At 44.1% G+C, this 15,892-nt stretch overlaps 2 protein-coding genes across 2 annotated transcripts; both read right to left on the bottom strand.

Moving 5' to 3' along the window:
- Nucleotides 1-266: 266 nt before the first annotated feature.
- Nucleotides 267-995, bottom strand: LOC133896622 (probable histone H2A.5). The gene has a single exon (XM_062337221.1). The coding sequence runs from the start codon at nucleotides 904-906 to the stop codon at nucleotides 430-432; it is 477 nt and encodes a 158-aa protein (XP_062193205.1). The 5' UTR covers nucleotides 907-995; the 3' UTR covers nucleotides 267-429.
- A 7,105-nt stretch (nucleotides 996-8,100) lies between these two features.
- On the bottom strand, nucleotides 8,101-15,553 carry LOC133897091 (lon protease homolog 2, peroxisomal-like). Its single transcript, XM_062337663.1, has 17 exons — nucleotides 15,324-15,553; nucleotides 14,605-14,714; nucleotides 14,398-14,506; nucleotides 13,612-13,781; nucleotides 13,259-13,350; nucleotides 12,780-12,959; nucleotides 12,593-12,676; nucleotides 12,263-12,390; nucleotides 11,976-12,177; nucleotides 11,670-11,876; nucleotides 10,470-10,600; nucleotides 9,934-10,147; nucleotides 9,543-9,836; nucleotides 9,229-9,423; nucleotides 8,704-8,949; nucleotides 8,483-8,584; nucleotides 8,101-8,207 (listed from the first exon to the last, which is right to left on the bottom strand). Exons 1-17 carry the CDS (start codon nucleotides 15,431-15,433, stop codon nucleotides 8,124-8,126), a joined length of 2,658 nt encoding a protein of 885 aa, XP_062193647.1. The 5' UTR covers nucleotides 15,434-15,553; the 3' UTR covers nucleotides 8,101-8,123.
- Between the last annotated feature and the right edge of the window lie 339 nt (nucleotides 15,554-15,892).

The raw sequence follows: 15,892 nt of genomic DNA, 5'->3' as shown, positions 1-15,892 counted from the left end.
AATGCGGGGCATCCAAGCAGAGGGCAACACCAATCTCAGCCGAAAAGCAATTCCTCAAATCTGGAGCTTCTTCCCTTCCAAATGCAGATGCAGATCCACACCGAAATCATTTCTGAGATAGAAATTTCACTAAATTCAAACAAGAAATTTGCCCTGCAATGTCTCGTGTGGCCTCCACTATCTTAATCAGGAGAAAGATTGCACATTCAATTATACACTAAAAAGGCGCATCAAATTTCTGCACCCAGATTAGAAATCTGGAGATGAATCGAAATATCAAGCACTTCATAAGCAACTCCGATTACTGGCAATACTATTGCATTGAAATTGCATAGACACACAAGCTAGAACGACGACACTAGATCAGCACATATCCCACCTACAGATCTAAACATGAACATGTAGCACAGCACAGCGCTAATGGTGTCTCTAGGCCTTCTTGGGGGACTTGGCGCCCTTCTTGGGCGACTTGGCCTCCTTGGCGCCGCTGGCCGCCTTCTCCGCCACCTTCTTGGGCAGCAGCACCGGGTTGATGTTGGGCAGGACGCCGCCGTGCGCGATGGTGACGCCGGCCAGCAGCTTCCCGAGCTCCTCGTCGTTGCGGATCGCTAGGAGCACGTGGCGCGGGATGATCCGCGTCTTCTTGTTGTCCCTCGCCGCGTTCCCGGCCAGCTCCAGCACCTCGGCGGCGAGGTACTCGAGGACGGCGGCGAGGTACACGGGGGCGCCGGTGCCGACGCGCTGGGCGTAGCGGCCCTTCTTGAGGTAGCGCCCGATGCGGCCGACGGGGAACTGGAGCCCGGCCTTCACGGACCGCGACACCGACTTCTTCCTGGGGCCGCCCGCCTTGCGCCCGGCCGCCCCCTTCTTCACCTTCCCACCCGCTCCGGCGCCGGCGACGTCCATGGCTGCTGCTTCTGCGCTTCGAGAGAGCTTGGAGGGAGAAGACTGCGGCTGTGGACGAGAGGTTGCGTGGTCTGATGCCAAATGCCAGGTGTGGTGGGGTTTTTAAATGGCGCGGACGGGGAGCGGTGGTGGGCCCGTCGATCCGCGGGCGAGGCCAGTGAACGGTCGGATCGTGTGAGATATGGACGGCTGGGATGGGGTTTCTTAAGGGCGATCCGCGGGAGGGATAGTCCGGCCAATCAGGTGCGAGGAAATCAGCAGAACGGGCAGCGTCTTTTGACCGCTCGTTTCAACGAACACATCCGCAAACGATGTACTCTATCAACTTTTTTATTTTTTTTAACTATATAAAACGTTAGTTGGTTCTCGCGTAACAATTTTTTTTAATCTCATCTCCTTTAATAAAAGCACTAAAATTTAAACAATTTATCAACTTTGGCCATTCAGCCTCTCATCTATATAATTTGTTTTACTAATAGATTAGAAAGAAAATTAATGGATAATTTTTTTTTATCTTTTTTCAGATTTCATCTAAAATCAAACTACATTATTGCTCCTAACATATTCGCTCGTATGATATATACATATCTTCATATTTAAATTTATAATTAATATTATCATATCTAATATTTATATTTTTATTACTGTCACTGACACTCAACTAATATCATTTTAATATTGATGTAGTCTCCGATACATATCTTAATTATTTTTTATATATTTATCACTTAAATTTATACAAAATGATTTGAAAATATTTTCTATAAAAATCTAATGGTGTCATTCTTATGACAGTTCTTATTACTATTACATATATTAGTGGTAAAAATTTGATGGTATACATTTTTAAACATACATCTATTTACGAAGGGATGGAACTTTTTATGGCAAATATAAAAGCATGGTACTGTTAGTTTCCCGTGAAGCCCTAGACAAAGTAACGAGCCTTTTAAAAATCCTACATGATTCGTATCTCTATAACATACTTCGACGGAGTCCTTTTCACAACCTCGTATTGGCTATATTTCCCCTGGAGTAGATTACATGTACACCCAAATTAACAACAGAGGAACCAACATGTGGAACTCCCAGCTAGTATACTGATTTGTCCATATAGATCAATAGCTGGTATCGCTCTATAAAATATGCAGGGGATCACAGCGGAGGTATGAGCAGATCCTCCTACTGCTCGCTAAATTCTGATCAGTATACACTGTTATGAATAGATATTTTTAAATATAATCAGTGATCAATTAACAAGAGTTGTGTCTATTGAGAAGAGATATCTTCTAAATAGACATGTCCTCTCATTATGTTCTTTTACTATATATAAATATATAAACACAATGATCAATGAATACAAGAGTTCTATTCTTCCTACTATCTTAATATCTTTGTCTACTGTTCGATATTTTTCTACTACAATACGTTATCAGTCACGTTGCTCTCCAAAATCGCTAATCATTCTCACCTCCGAAGAGCACAGCAAGAAGCATGGAGGGATAAACAGTACCCAACATCACGACTACGCTAATCGGCCTAACAATTTAGCTAACAGAGTGGCACAAAGACCTCTCCCAGAAGGATGTACACCATGGGAGACTCATCGACACACACCTTCATCTTCACGGCCATGGAAGCACACGATGCACATTGTTCTCCATCACCAAAACAAACATCAATACAGAAGCACTAAGGCCTCAGCACAGACGGACGCGCGCGAGGACGACCACAGATCGGCCATAAGCAATCATGAACAGAGGCTCTATGGCCTTGACACACGGACACACTACGAAGATCTCCAGTGACTCGACGGCCTCTGCACAGAATTCAAGAGGCACGAAGACCTCCGATCACAGGCATCAACACATGGTAAGCACCAAGGCATCTTCTGATCCAAGATGTGCATACCTTGATAATGGTGTTAGAGAAGAATGGCGTCTCATTCTTCCTCTATCTGGTCCTCACCGACCAAGACATGGTACTTCATGACCACACCAACGCCTTCACCACGAATGTCATCGTGCATTCCTCAGATGGGCCGCCCCGCCCCGTCTCCTCCTAGATCCAGCGGCGGCTAAAGGCATCCCCTCAGTTGGCACCTAAGAGCGCCCGTGCACGCGCATGAATGGGGCAGAGGTCCTTCGAGCTTCTTCGTGCTCACGAGAGAGAGGGTGGGGCTAGAGCACCCCCTAAGACCGGCGACCCCACCGGCAAAACAGGGACCTCCGAGGACACTTCCGCAGCCACCACGAGCGCTCCTCCGACGAGACCTCCACCTCGGGTTGTCCCCATTCGCCTTCGCCACCAGCAACTACGTTGAATTCGGGTGCTCAGAGCATCGGATCTGGGTCGGCTTCACGACGGTCTTCAGCAACTGCTCCATCTCCACCAAGAGAGGGACGGCGGTGCTCCCGCATGGCTCTGACAAGTCAAACGGCGACGAGGACCCCCCCTAGCGGTGACGATGGCGCCTACTCCGCAGTGGAGACAGGTCGCTCCATCGACAGCCTCATGCGGCGCCCAGTCTTGCATCTCTTTCGGCTCACCGGCTCTCTGGTGGCGGTGGCCCCACACTGTTACCAAGAGGGCGCCCTCCCAACAGCGGCCGCCAATCGACGACGAGCAAAGGCCACTGATGCTCGACGCACCAGCCTGCCCGATGACAGCATCGGCTCTCGACGGCCCTGCTTTCATCCCGGTCGACTCAGCTCCGGCCCAGCTCTGGCTGAGGTGGCGGCACCAAGGTGGTTAGGGTTAACCCTAACCGCCGGCGGCTTCCTCCTCTCTTATACGTGTGCGGGGAAGGGGGAGCCCGAATGGGCTGAATGCGTCAAAAGGCCTGATGGGCCTCAGCCCAGATTGCTTTGGCCCATTTGGCCGACAATCAAGAGGCCAATGGCCATTTTACATAAAAGGCCCCGCATTTCTGTGAAATTGCGTCATAAAATATACTGTGCATTATATTTTGACATTTAAACCCTCTGGTTTTAAATATATCGCACTGTATTATATTTACATCATGTAAATATGCATTCCAGACCTGTTTTTCTGGAATTTGTTTCCTGTTTAATGTGTTTGCTTCATGCAATCCCTATAACATGCAATTAATTTTATAATTATGCAATTAATATTCATTTTCTTGCAAAATTATTAATGCAAATTAAGTGATTACCTCTTCCACTTGATATAACACAATGTTTCAAACCTTTGCATATTGGTCATACACTAGGTAGTACTCTAATACTATTATGGAATCTACACTATGTCTAACACATAGTGATTATTCTTAAAGTGCATACCCAATGTCAAATTTGAAACAAAGGTCTACACTTTTCAGGTGCTTACCTTAATTCATATCTCATATTAGCCATACACAAGGTAGTACATAAGTAATACTGTGGGATCTACACTATATTTAGCACATAGTGACTATCCTCAACGTGCGTACCAATTTGAATATGAATTAATAAAAGTCTACATCATTTGGGTGATTACCTTTAAAGTGTTACACGAGGCAATAGGAATCTAGACATCTACTGACAAATATCAAATTATGCCTCATACTACTGTGAGATATACACCACATCTGATGATTATCTTCAATGTGTTAGCTACATAATTTGAGATCTACACTATGTAATTCAAGTCTTAACTTGACTTTACAAATTTTACATTATTATTACAATATTATCATAATAATTTTTAATTTACCTACTGTAAATTAATCAAATCTATGGTCAAAATTCATGTACAATACAAAGACCGGCAAAGAGTTCAATGAACTCACACTCGACGGTCACAATTATCCAATATGGACAATGGACGTCAAGATTACTCTGGTATCCCGTGGAATAATAGCGGCACTACTACCTCCCCAAGAGGAAGAACCATCGCTACAAGATCATGTTATATACGGTGCATTATACATAAGGCATCCGCTGGTGGGTGAACACCGCGAGCGGGGATCTTGAGGGACCCCCTTTGAGATTCGGCCTGGGAGCTGATTCTGGATCTACCTCGTACGTGGATTTAATACGAATGTATGATATCTAGGCGGGACGGATGATCGTCGGCTAGTGAGAGTAAATGCTCAAGGAATTTTAGACAGGTTTAGACCGCACAGAGCGTAATACCCTACTCCTGTGTGTATGATATGCTATTAATGCTCTTGGATTGCCTTTCTCTGGGTCTCTGTGTTTCAAGGGTTTTTGTCTAAGTCTAGAGCTTCGGTCTTGCTTTGAGCTGCCCTGTCTGACCTCTATCAATCGTCTTTCTCTTCAAAGTCAGCTCAGCTTGTTCTTCTCCGGAGTGCACCCCCCTTTTATCCTGTCGGGGAGGCTCGGCGTGCCCAGAACGGGGGCACGAGTTCCCATGAGCCATAAATGGAAAGCAACCGTCATGGAGCTGCAGTTTGACATTACATAGGGTTGAAAATGCGCCTTCGGCCGGTCCTGTCGCCCATTACGCCTAACTTTAGCAGATGCAGGGGGGCCCACCGGGCAGCCGCTGAACTGCCCCACATGCCCTCTCGGTCAGAGTAGATCTGACACAGCAGGGGGACAGGCGATATGCCTCGAGCCCAGCGATGATATCTTCAAGTCGTTTCCCTTATGGGCCCCGTAGGGTGACGTGTGATGGGACCCGTCGCATTAAATGTCCCTACGCCTTCCTGTCAGGCGGTGGCAGGGACTGATGTACTCAGTACGACAGGCGTGAGGGGGAGTGGTTGGAAGTGACAGGCCACGCTCCCTCTTAAATGCAGAATTGGGCCTCTCACCAATTGACACCTCACCGTTGAGCCCTTGTGGGGTCCACCGGCAAAGGGCTTCTCAGGTCCTCGGGGAACTCTTGGGTTCTCAGGGACCACTGTTCATGGCCCCGAGCGTCCTCTCCCGGATAAATCTCTTCTCGGATCCTCGGGGAACTCTAGGTACTCGGGAACCACTGTTCATGGCCCCGAGCACCCCTTCAAAACTGGCTCTTCTCGGGTCCTCGGGGAACTACGGTTACTCGGGGACCACTGTTCATGGCCCCGAGCACCCCTCCCGGAACTGCCTCTTCTCGGGTCGTCAAGGAACTACGGGTACTCGGGGACCACTATTCATGACCCCGAGCACCCCTTCCGGAACTGCCTCTTCTCGGGTCGTCGGGGAACTACGGGTGCTCAGGGACCACTGTTCATGGCCCCGAGCACCCCTCCCGGAACTGGCTCTTCTCAGCCCTCGGGGGGATGGTCCCCAAGGGATGATGCCACGTGGCATTCTGCTGTCCTGGCCTTGGAACTCAGGGATCCCTGGTTCTCATGTCACCGACAGCATCATATCCATCTGGATCTCAAGTTTGAGTATCTGATGAAAAATCCGAGCACTTTGTGGCTAGCTCTTAAAAGCAGATATAAACAGCAAAAAGACAGTCATTTTTCCCGATACAAGTCATGAATGAATACATGTCCGACTCTAAGACTTTAAGTCAGTCGGAAATTACAATCATGTTGTTCATAAAATCTGCTCAAAATTATATTTTTGCGAAAAAGAACCTTCATATGCGGAAAAGATAGAGCCATTATGTTTTCCGCTGATAGGATCTTACAGCGATAATACCATGTTTGTTATGATTTAAACATGTATTATTTCAGGCCGAAAAACATGATGAACTCCTTGTAAGGAATCATCATTAGCGTCAAATCAGCGCTCCTCCTACAAGCATTCCACTAAGAAATGTCACACCTCAAGATATTTAATTGATTTGTATTTAAAATCTGTGGAACAAAACTGACATGCTCAAGGGAAAAGATTTAAAGCACACTTCAATCTTCAAACTGACTCCACCAAGGAGGCTAGTTGTTTACAACAAGTTCTACGAGAATCAAGTAACAACCAGACTCTTCTGCAACCAGAAGATCCCACGAGCATGAAAAACATGTTTGTCGAATTTGCTTCGCACAACATGTTTAGAAACCCTATCTAGTCTCCCAATTTCTTAGATACCATGTTATCTATATCCCATTAAATATTGTAATACGATATTGTATCAGCACTATGATACTACAATAAAATATATATGTATTTTATATATCTGATAAGAATTTCATATTAAATTCTTCAATTCTATGTATAGAATTCTACGGGAGTTAATCCGAGGAAGGAAATGTGCCTTGTGGATAGTTACACCACAAATTCTATACTTAGAGAAATAAAAATATTTTCAAACTCTTACTAAGAGATAAGAAAATATTTTGACAATCACTGAACGCGATGTAGTGATTATTAGCTCTAGTCATGCCATAATTACTCTCCCTATGAGTACACAAGTTATAATCGTTGATGCTCTATAGTATCTCGATTCAACCCATACCTTATAAGTTATAGAGATATACATCAGAATGGTTTTCAACCCATACCTTATAAGTCAAAGATGATATTCAAAGATATCTTTATGGCACCAAAGATCTAGATTTTTCTATCAGAAAATCAATATATGACTATAGTGGATATCCAAACACTGGCTATATAACAGATCCCCATAACGCCAGATCATAGACTAATTTTATGGTGATATAATCTTCTTATTAAAGTCATCAAAATAGATTCCAGAGGCTACTTCCACCTATCATTCTGAAACATCACATACATATGTATAACCTTGCAGAATGATAAACCACATACAATTATCATGTGATATTGATTCCATTGAATCATCAATAGTTATCTATAAAGATAATTCTACACGTATTTGCTCAAATACAAACAGGTTACATAAAGAGCAGTATAACCAAACATACTGCTCCTAAATTATTATATTCTCATAATGAAAAGATAAAAATCTTGCAAACTAAGTCATGTGATAATCTTGCTGATTTATTCACTAACTCCTTATCAACTTCTACATTCCAAAAATATGTTCACAGAATTGGTATGCGACAACTGCGAGTTTTTTTTATCCTAAAAAAATAACCTGTTTATATTATATTACGTTCTTTTTCTTTATGAGTTTTTTTTATACAGTTTCATACTTTTCTCCTCTTCCATACTTTTCTTTATGAGTTTTTTTTATACAGTCTCTACTCTTCCGTACTTTTCTCCTGCAATATACACATTCCAGAGGCAAGAGAGATCAGCTCTCACTGTCGCACAACATTGCTCATCCGTGGATATCTGTACTGTGATGACGATGATTCTCCAAAGAAAGATACCCATGTCAAACGCGAGTTAATGCTATAACTTGGAGCGTGATCTCAGTGGACATCCACCTTCCAAAGCATGGTCGAGTACTTCCTCGATGCGCTTCACAAGCAGAATCTGCCAGCAGCAAAATAAAAATAAGTCAACACCAAACATTTGAAAGGCCAGATTCAACCCAGATTATGATAAACTTCTTCCTCAACTACCTTGTTCATGAGTTTTTTATGTTAAGAGTACTTCATACATCATACGCATGAGTTAATGATATAAAGTGCAGTTTGGCTCAAGTTAGTGTTAGTAGCTCCAAGCCTCAGAGCATATCGTCAAAGGTCAAACTACACCGAACAGCAGTCCCCAGCGATCTCAAGAAAAACAACAGCGCAACCACATACCTCCATGCCAGAGAGAATGGGTGATGGAACCTCAGACAAGTCCTTCAAATTCCTTTCAGGTAAAATTACTCTGGTGATTCCATAACGATGTGCCGCAAGTACCTGAGTTCCACGGAAAATTTGAAGTTAAATAGAGCAGAAGATTACCACACAAAAATGATGAAACCTTCCACATTTTCAAAATGAACAAGAAACAAAGGAGTGTAAGGTAAGGAGTGTACCTTGTCCTTAACACCACCAACTGGCAATACAAGGCCCCTAAGAGTCATCTCTCCGGTCATTGCAGTATCTGCTCTGACTTTTATGTTACTAAAAAGTGACACCAGTGATGTTACCAATGTCACTCCTGCAGAAGGGCCATCCTTTGGCACAGCACCAGCAGGAAAATGTATGTGAATATCACGGCACTCCAATAAGTTAATATCAGAAGTAGGTGACAAATTGAGGTCAGCAGCTCTTGCTCTCACCTGTAAAAAATCAATGTTGTTTACTTAGTTGCAAAATAACAATGAAATTATTCGAGTTGCAAAATAACAATGAAATTATTCGATTTGAGATGCCCTAATACGTAAAACTAATCACAAAATGGTGAAGTTTTGTCATGTTCAATATAAATAGTATTTCGCAAAGGACCATACTGTAGAAGCTCCACTGGTAACTTAGAACAACTTCAAATGGCAATGTCCGCTTCAGCCACAGAATTCAAACAATCATAGCAGTATGGTTTCATCAAGGCAGATCCATACCCATGTCAAAGCTAGTTGCGCTGACTCCTTAATAACATCACCAAGCTGTCCTGTCAAGTGCAAGTCACCCTTACCCACCATGGCTGTAGCCTCCACAAATTGAACTTCCCCACCGAAGGAAGTCCAAACAAGCCCAACTGAAACTCCTGGGCTTGCTACACGATCTGCTGCTTCTCCATCATCAAACCTAGGAGGCTGTAGCACAAATATCAAGTACCAATTCAGATACAACAAAAAGAATGATAGGATCATAGGAGTCTGAAGTTGTCCATGAAGTTAGACTAAAACTCTGATGGTTAAAGATAATAGCATACCCCGAGCACTTTTTCTAGCATAGCCTCATCAACAATCATAGGAGATGGATTTTCGTAAGTATTTGATATATCATGGCCCATAGGAATAACTTCCATTTCAACTTCACCACCATCGGCAAGCCTCGAATCCAGTAGAGTTGTAGTAATTGGTTGTATTTCCTTGCCAAGTCTAAGAGTGTTAACTTGCTCTGCAACCTTGACAGCAGCTGCACGGGACAATGCAGCTAGGTTCCGCTCAAGATTACGTACACCAGCTTCTCGTGTGTATCTCTCGATGATCAGTTTGACCATAGCCTGCACAAATGAAGGGAACAAGGCAACAAGGGTAAAATATTCCACAATCAACGGGATAAAATAGTACATGCTGATCAGAACTGCAGTTTTGTCATACCTCAGGAATCTGAAGATATGTCGAACTCAAGCCATGCTGTTCCAATACCCTTGGTATGAGATGTTTCATGGCTATTTTTAGCTTCTCTTCGGGCGTGTAGCCTGGTAGCTCAATGACTTCCATCCTATCTAACAAAGGAGGGGGGATAGGTTGCATCCTATTGGCAGTTGCAACAAATATGACCTTTGACAGGTCAAATGGGACATTCAAATAGCTGGTGAACACGTGTTAAGGAATTCTTACTATATAGATCACAGATCAAGCAGCAAAATCCTTTCTCAAAGAATCTGATAGTAAGTAACTAAGTCATAGATAAGCTCGGAACTTAGTCTCTCACAGACAATATGAGGCTGCAAACTACAATTATTCAGGTAAATCAGCAACCCTCACACTACGAGACATGGAGAAGTGATGACCTTGATAGCTGACATGTGCCTAATTGTAATAAACGTTATTTAGAGAAGATCACCTATGCGTACTTCATTCACAAACACACACACAAATCATAGCAGCACTTAAGATAAATGAAAGGATACTGATCATTGAATGTTTTGTTTTGTTCAGGGTCAAGAACTTCTAGTAGTGCTGATGCTGGATCCCCGCGTACATCAGAACCAGTCTTGTCAATTTCGTCGAGAAGCATCACTGGGTTGCTGACAGATACCCTCTGCATTTAAATCGATAGCATGTGGGCATGGGATAGTCTAGAAAATGTTTCACTCAAATAGTTTCTTGAGACATTCAGGTTCATATCTAGAGCTTCTAGTTTATATTTTACAAATCGTGATACCTAAAATCGTATAATAAAAAGCAAGCGGGACCTAACAGCAAGATCTTTTTGTAATGGCTGTTGAACTATTAATCCAATACTAAGTAGGTTAAAAGAACATCTCTCAAAAACAGTATAAGAACAGATAGTTTAGAGAGAATAGGTATTAAGCCATAGTTATTACAACAGTGCGGCGAGGCGTGGTAACCCACCACCTTCACACCTTTATATCGCGTATGGCACGTGGTGCGGCGACGGCCATACACAAATCATAGTCTAGGATATTAGGAATATAAGGGAACCGGTTTTTTCGTCCTTGGTTTGAGGGCTGTCTTGCTCGAGGGTTCGTAGATGAGAAATATTCGTACACAGGTAGTAGACAGACACATGTACTTAACCGCTAAGCGCAGAGGATCCCAGTGCGCTATTCACACACACACAGTCCCACAGCAGCCTGGTCTCTCTCTCTCTCTCTCTCGCATGGAGTCATTCCAGAGAACACTTGCCCCCCCCCCCCCCCCAAAAAAAAAAAAAAACTCCTCCCACCACCGCCTCCTCATGAGACCCCCTAGATCCATTGAGCGGAGGCGGAGGGAAGGGGGGTGGATGGACCCAAGCAGTTGCAGCTGCGGCTCCACATGACGGCACGCCGGCGACGGCGCAGGAGAGGGTGGCGCAGATACAGCTAGCCTTAATATGTGGCCAAGATACAACGCCGCGAGATACAGCTCGCCTTAATATGTGGCCAAGATACAGCGCCGCGAGATTGGGGGCAGCCAGCTCACCACACCGAGTCGTGACGCCCCCTTGGTGAGCCACGATTCTCCGCCACAGCAATATAGCATCGATATGGCGGCGATTTCTCGACGCCCTAATAACTATGATTACAGCATATAATTGGTTCTCCCAGTTGTACTGTCTGTAAAAATAAGCTCCTTCAGAAATGGGGAAAAGGACAGGATTGAACCTTTAGTCCATCAATGAGTCGCCCCGGCATGCTTCCAATGTACGTTCTTCGGTGGCCCCTAATATCAGCTTCATCCTTTACACCACCAAGAGAGATTCTTATGAACTTCCTGTTTAGAGCCTTTGCTATGGATGAAGCCAAAGATGTCTTTCCAACACCAGGTGGTCCCACAAAACACAGCACTGGACCTCTAGCATCAGGTTTAAGCTGCAAGGAAATTAATAGATCTCCATAAGATTTAAACTACATTTACCAGGATAAGCACATTTGCACATAAGAATAAGATGCACATGTCAAATTACCAACCTTACGAACAGCCAGATACTCGATAATCCGCTGCTTAACTTTTGTTAGCCCATAATGATCCTGGTCAAGACTCTCTTTTGCAGCTCTAAGGTCAAGCTCCCTTTCTTCACTGACCTTTTGCCAAGGAAGGTCAGCAAGAAGTTCCAAGTAGGCTCGAGAGCTACTATATCCAGGTTGCTGAGGTTGCATCTTTCGTAAGCGCCTGTAAAGGAAGACTAGCTAGATATACAAAAGCTCCAGTACCACATGTGTGAGCACACAGAGAAGGATATGACAGGATAGGTTACCTCAACTCCCTTTGAGCATGCTTCCAAATATTAGCAGGCATTCCTGCGTTCTGCATCTTCCTTTCCAATGAAGCCACATCATCTTCATCTTCATCATTATCGCCAAGTTCCTCTTTGATAGCCCTCATCTGCAAATTAGCAGGGTCATCATATCAGAAATAGAAGTATATGCTGCAAATAAAAGGTCATGGAAACCAAAGTTAATCAACATCCTCTGCAAGGCAAAAGGGTATTTCCATCTTATAAATTGTTCAGAAGATACAAGAGTGCGGAAACATATAGACAGCCCAAAAAATCTAGACCCTCAGGCATGTAAATTAGCAAACAAACCTGCTGGCGCAGTAGAAATTCCTTTTGAGACTTTGACAGCTGTCCCTCAACCTTTTGCGTTATTTTCTCAGCTACAAGAATAGACTGTCAAGAAAAAGAAAAAAATCAAATTAACAATGAACTTATGAAGGCAAAAAAAAACATTAACTCATTAATCATTAAACAACAAACTACAAGATATCGTCACCTGTAGGTGTCTGTCTACAAGTTCAGTTGCCTTTGAAAGTCTAACTTTCAAGTCAATTGAGTCCAGCATGGAAAGCTGCTCCTCAAAGCTTATTTCAAAGCTAGCAACAAAAATATCAGCTAGCCTATAAACAGGAACTGTCTCAAGAAGCACCTTTGTCCTGCCAACTGTTTTCTGCTTCTGCAGTTAGAAACAACAGCAACGTGGTAAGTTCCAAGTATTTCACTAGCATAGGAGGCAGGCACCATGGATCACAAAGCACAGTTTGCAGCTATAGGCACTAGAGAAATACTTCTTTAGGAAGTTTATCATATGGATGTCAGATGCACAAAAGTTTATTCGTCATCAAATATTCATTGATTTTTTATTTGTCATCAATTATTCATTGATTTTTTAATTGCTCAGTAAAAACAAGGGCCAACCAAAACTTGAAATCTTACAGTAAACAAAAGATGTAAGGTTCTGCTCAAATTATTTACCTGTTCTAGAACGGAAATTAGTTCCATGGCAGTAGCTTTAAATTGCCTAGAGAGAGCAATGAGATAAGGATCTTGCTCTGCTTGCTCCAATTCTAGAAAAATTGCAGACATATTAGTGATGTAAAGAGTTTTATAAAAGTGACTTTCAAAAGATAAGGAGATAAATAATTGCATAGTTCTTAAGGAAAGAATGTTTTTGAGATACATTAGCAGCTAAAAAGGTATAGCATGAGAAGAAACTGCACTTATGATATGGTTGTACTAAGTGATAGCAACCACAAACTTATGATGATGACTGTGAAGGAAAACAGCAAGAATAAAAAACAAGTTTTTCTTATCTAAAAAAACTTTACCAGTCTTTGTCATGTCAAGGCGTGAAACACGGGCAACATGGTATGATCCTCTTGCACTGAGTTCCTGAACACTGAACCGACATAGACCTTCAAGAACAACAATGTATGTAACCCTTCCACTTGGCTTCTCCACCCCTCTAGAAAGGTGTAAAGCTCTAGCAGCAACTCCCCTACACATGGAGGGAAAACAAAAGTGAAGGCAAAGTTGAATAAAAAATGCGTAACGTAGGGAAAGGCTAAGCCTGCGATATCAGAATGGATAAAAAATGGATAATGTAAGCTGTCTATTATCCATCATCAATTTGTGTAGTCATAGGAAATAATAAAAGTTCATACTTCAGCTAATTGTTTGTAGGAGGAAGTAGGTCGAGTACGAACAAACGTGATGTTAACCTGTGAGCAGTTCGGCATACGTACAATGGACCCTCCTCTAGCGAAGCTTGTTAATAGAAACTGCGCAAAAAGTTCCTGGGACAGATTACTGTGTGAAGAATATTTGCTCACTATCAACCTATCTCAACCCACTTACTTTATCCAAGCCCAATGCAGGGTAATGAATTGTTGCACTTGTGTGCACAGACGGCATATGCAGAGTTAAATAAATAAAGAAGCAACCATTTGCTTCCATCTATTATTCACATGTTGGTACAATGCAGTATAATAGCACATGGTTATATCTATTATCTGCCAATAGTCAACCCCCTCACCTGAACGTGTTTATCTATATAGCCTTTTTCATGTATAAAATACTGGAATTAGATAGGCAAAGATAATGATGTCACGCACCGGCTGTGCCAGTGAATGGGCTCCTTCCCGTTCTTTGTGTCCTGCTTTGACAACTCTCCCCCAGAACTACCAGCCTTGCTGCCTCGCTCACCAGAATCACTGCCCACGCCTACACGAGCAACAACAACTACAGTAAGAAACTAGAAGCCCTTAATGCCAAACAATTTGCTCATATAGCAAAATTAGAAGCGGCAGTCTTTATCTCACCAGGAGACAGCAATGAACCAACAGCTGCAGCCTCTGAGTCCCGCACAGGAAGCACACCGATCAGACCCTTCTCTTCCCTCTGCCAGAGCTCCTGCTCCACCAGCTTCACACTGCAGACCGAAACAATCACACCGATGAAGTCACTACCCAAGTCAAAATCCAAAACAAAGCCGCAATTTTTCCCTCAACAAGTAAGCCGCCCTTTCCGCTACTTCCAAGGTAAGCTAAACCACAAGTGACTCAACCGCACCTAGCAAAGTCGAGCACTAAACGAAAGGTGGATAACTGGAAGCAGAATCGGGCAGCCTTAAAAAGCATCAATCCACTCAAAACCCCACCTTGAATTCAAGGACAACATCAAATTGCAACAAGAAATTTCAAAAAATTCCCATACGAAACGAGATAACCACAGAGAAAAAACGATTGCCGCTACAGTGTCAGCACATGAACCAAAATTGAAGCAAAACGCGTCGCAAATTCGGAGCAAGCGGAGGTAACTAGAGACAACACCTAACACAAAATCAGGCCCATAGTAAGCAACTCCAAGGGGACGAAAACCTAACGAAAACAAATCCACTAAACAACTGAAAACTCCGCGCCCAATACGCCAGCACACCGAATTACACCCTGAAACCAAACTGGAAACCCACGCGGCTGATCGGGCGTCGCTACAACCTCTCTACGGTTGGTGCAGGTGCGGGCTACGCACGCTAGCTCACCTGCTGGGGTTGGTGCAGCGGATCCGCACGATGGCGCCGGGGAGGAGCACCTTGTTGCGGAACGGCAGTATGGCGAGCCGGCCCGGCAGCTCCACCGGCGAGTCCTCCATGGTGGCCACGCGAATCGCGTGGAGGCCGAGGGGTAGGAGAGGCGCACCGGCGTACGGCGGCAGAGCAGAATGAAATAGTACGGAATAGAAATTGGAGGGCAAGAAGGCGAGTGGTGGGAGACGACGAGGATATTTAAGGGACCCCCACCCCATTCCGAGCTCTACATCGCAGCTGACACGTGGACCAATTTTCAATGGGCCCGCGTGTCATCAACTACGGCAGAGGCGAGTTAAGGGTAGCTTGCGGAGTTGCGGGTGCGAGTGGTGGGCCCAATAGGTGGGTAAGGGACACTCCCGGTGGAAGTAGTAGTCTAGGGGGGATGGTGATCGTGGGGCCCGGGCGTCAGTGGCGGGCGAGGGGCGCGGGCCCGCGTGTGGACGTGGCGCTCTTCGGTGCTTAGTTTTCTTTAGGATTTTCTTCACAAAGGATTTTTGAAGGCATTCTCTTCACCTTGTAAT

The sequence above is a fragment of the Phragmites australis genome, chromosome 17 (genome assembly GCF_958298935.1).
Source record: "Phragmites australis chromosome 17, lpPhrAust1.1, whole genome shotgun sequence".
Lineage (NCBI taxonomy): Eukaryota > Viridiplantae > Streptophyta > Magnoliopsida > Poales > Poaceae > Phragmites > Phragmites australis.
Note: the sequence above shows the minus strand (reverse complement) of the source record. Positions and strands in the feature narration are given on the sequence as shown.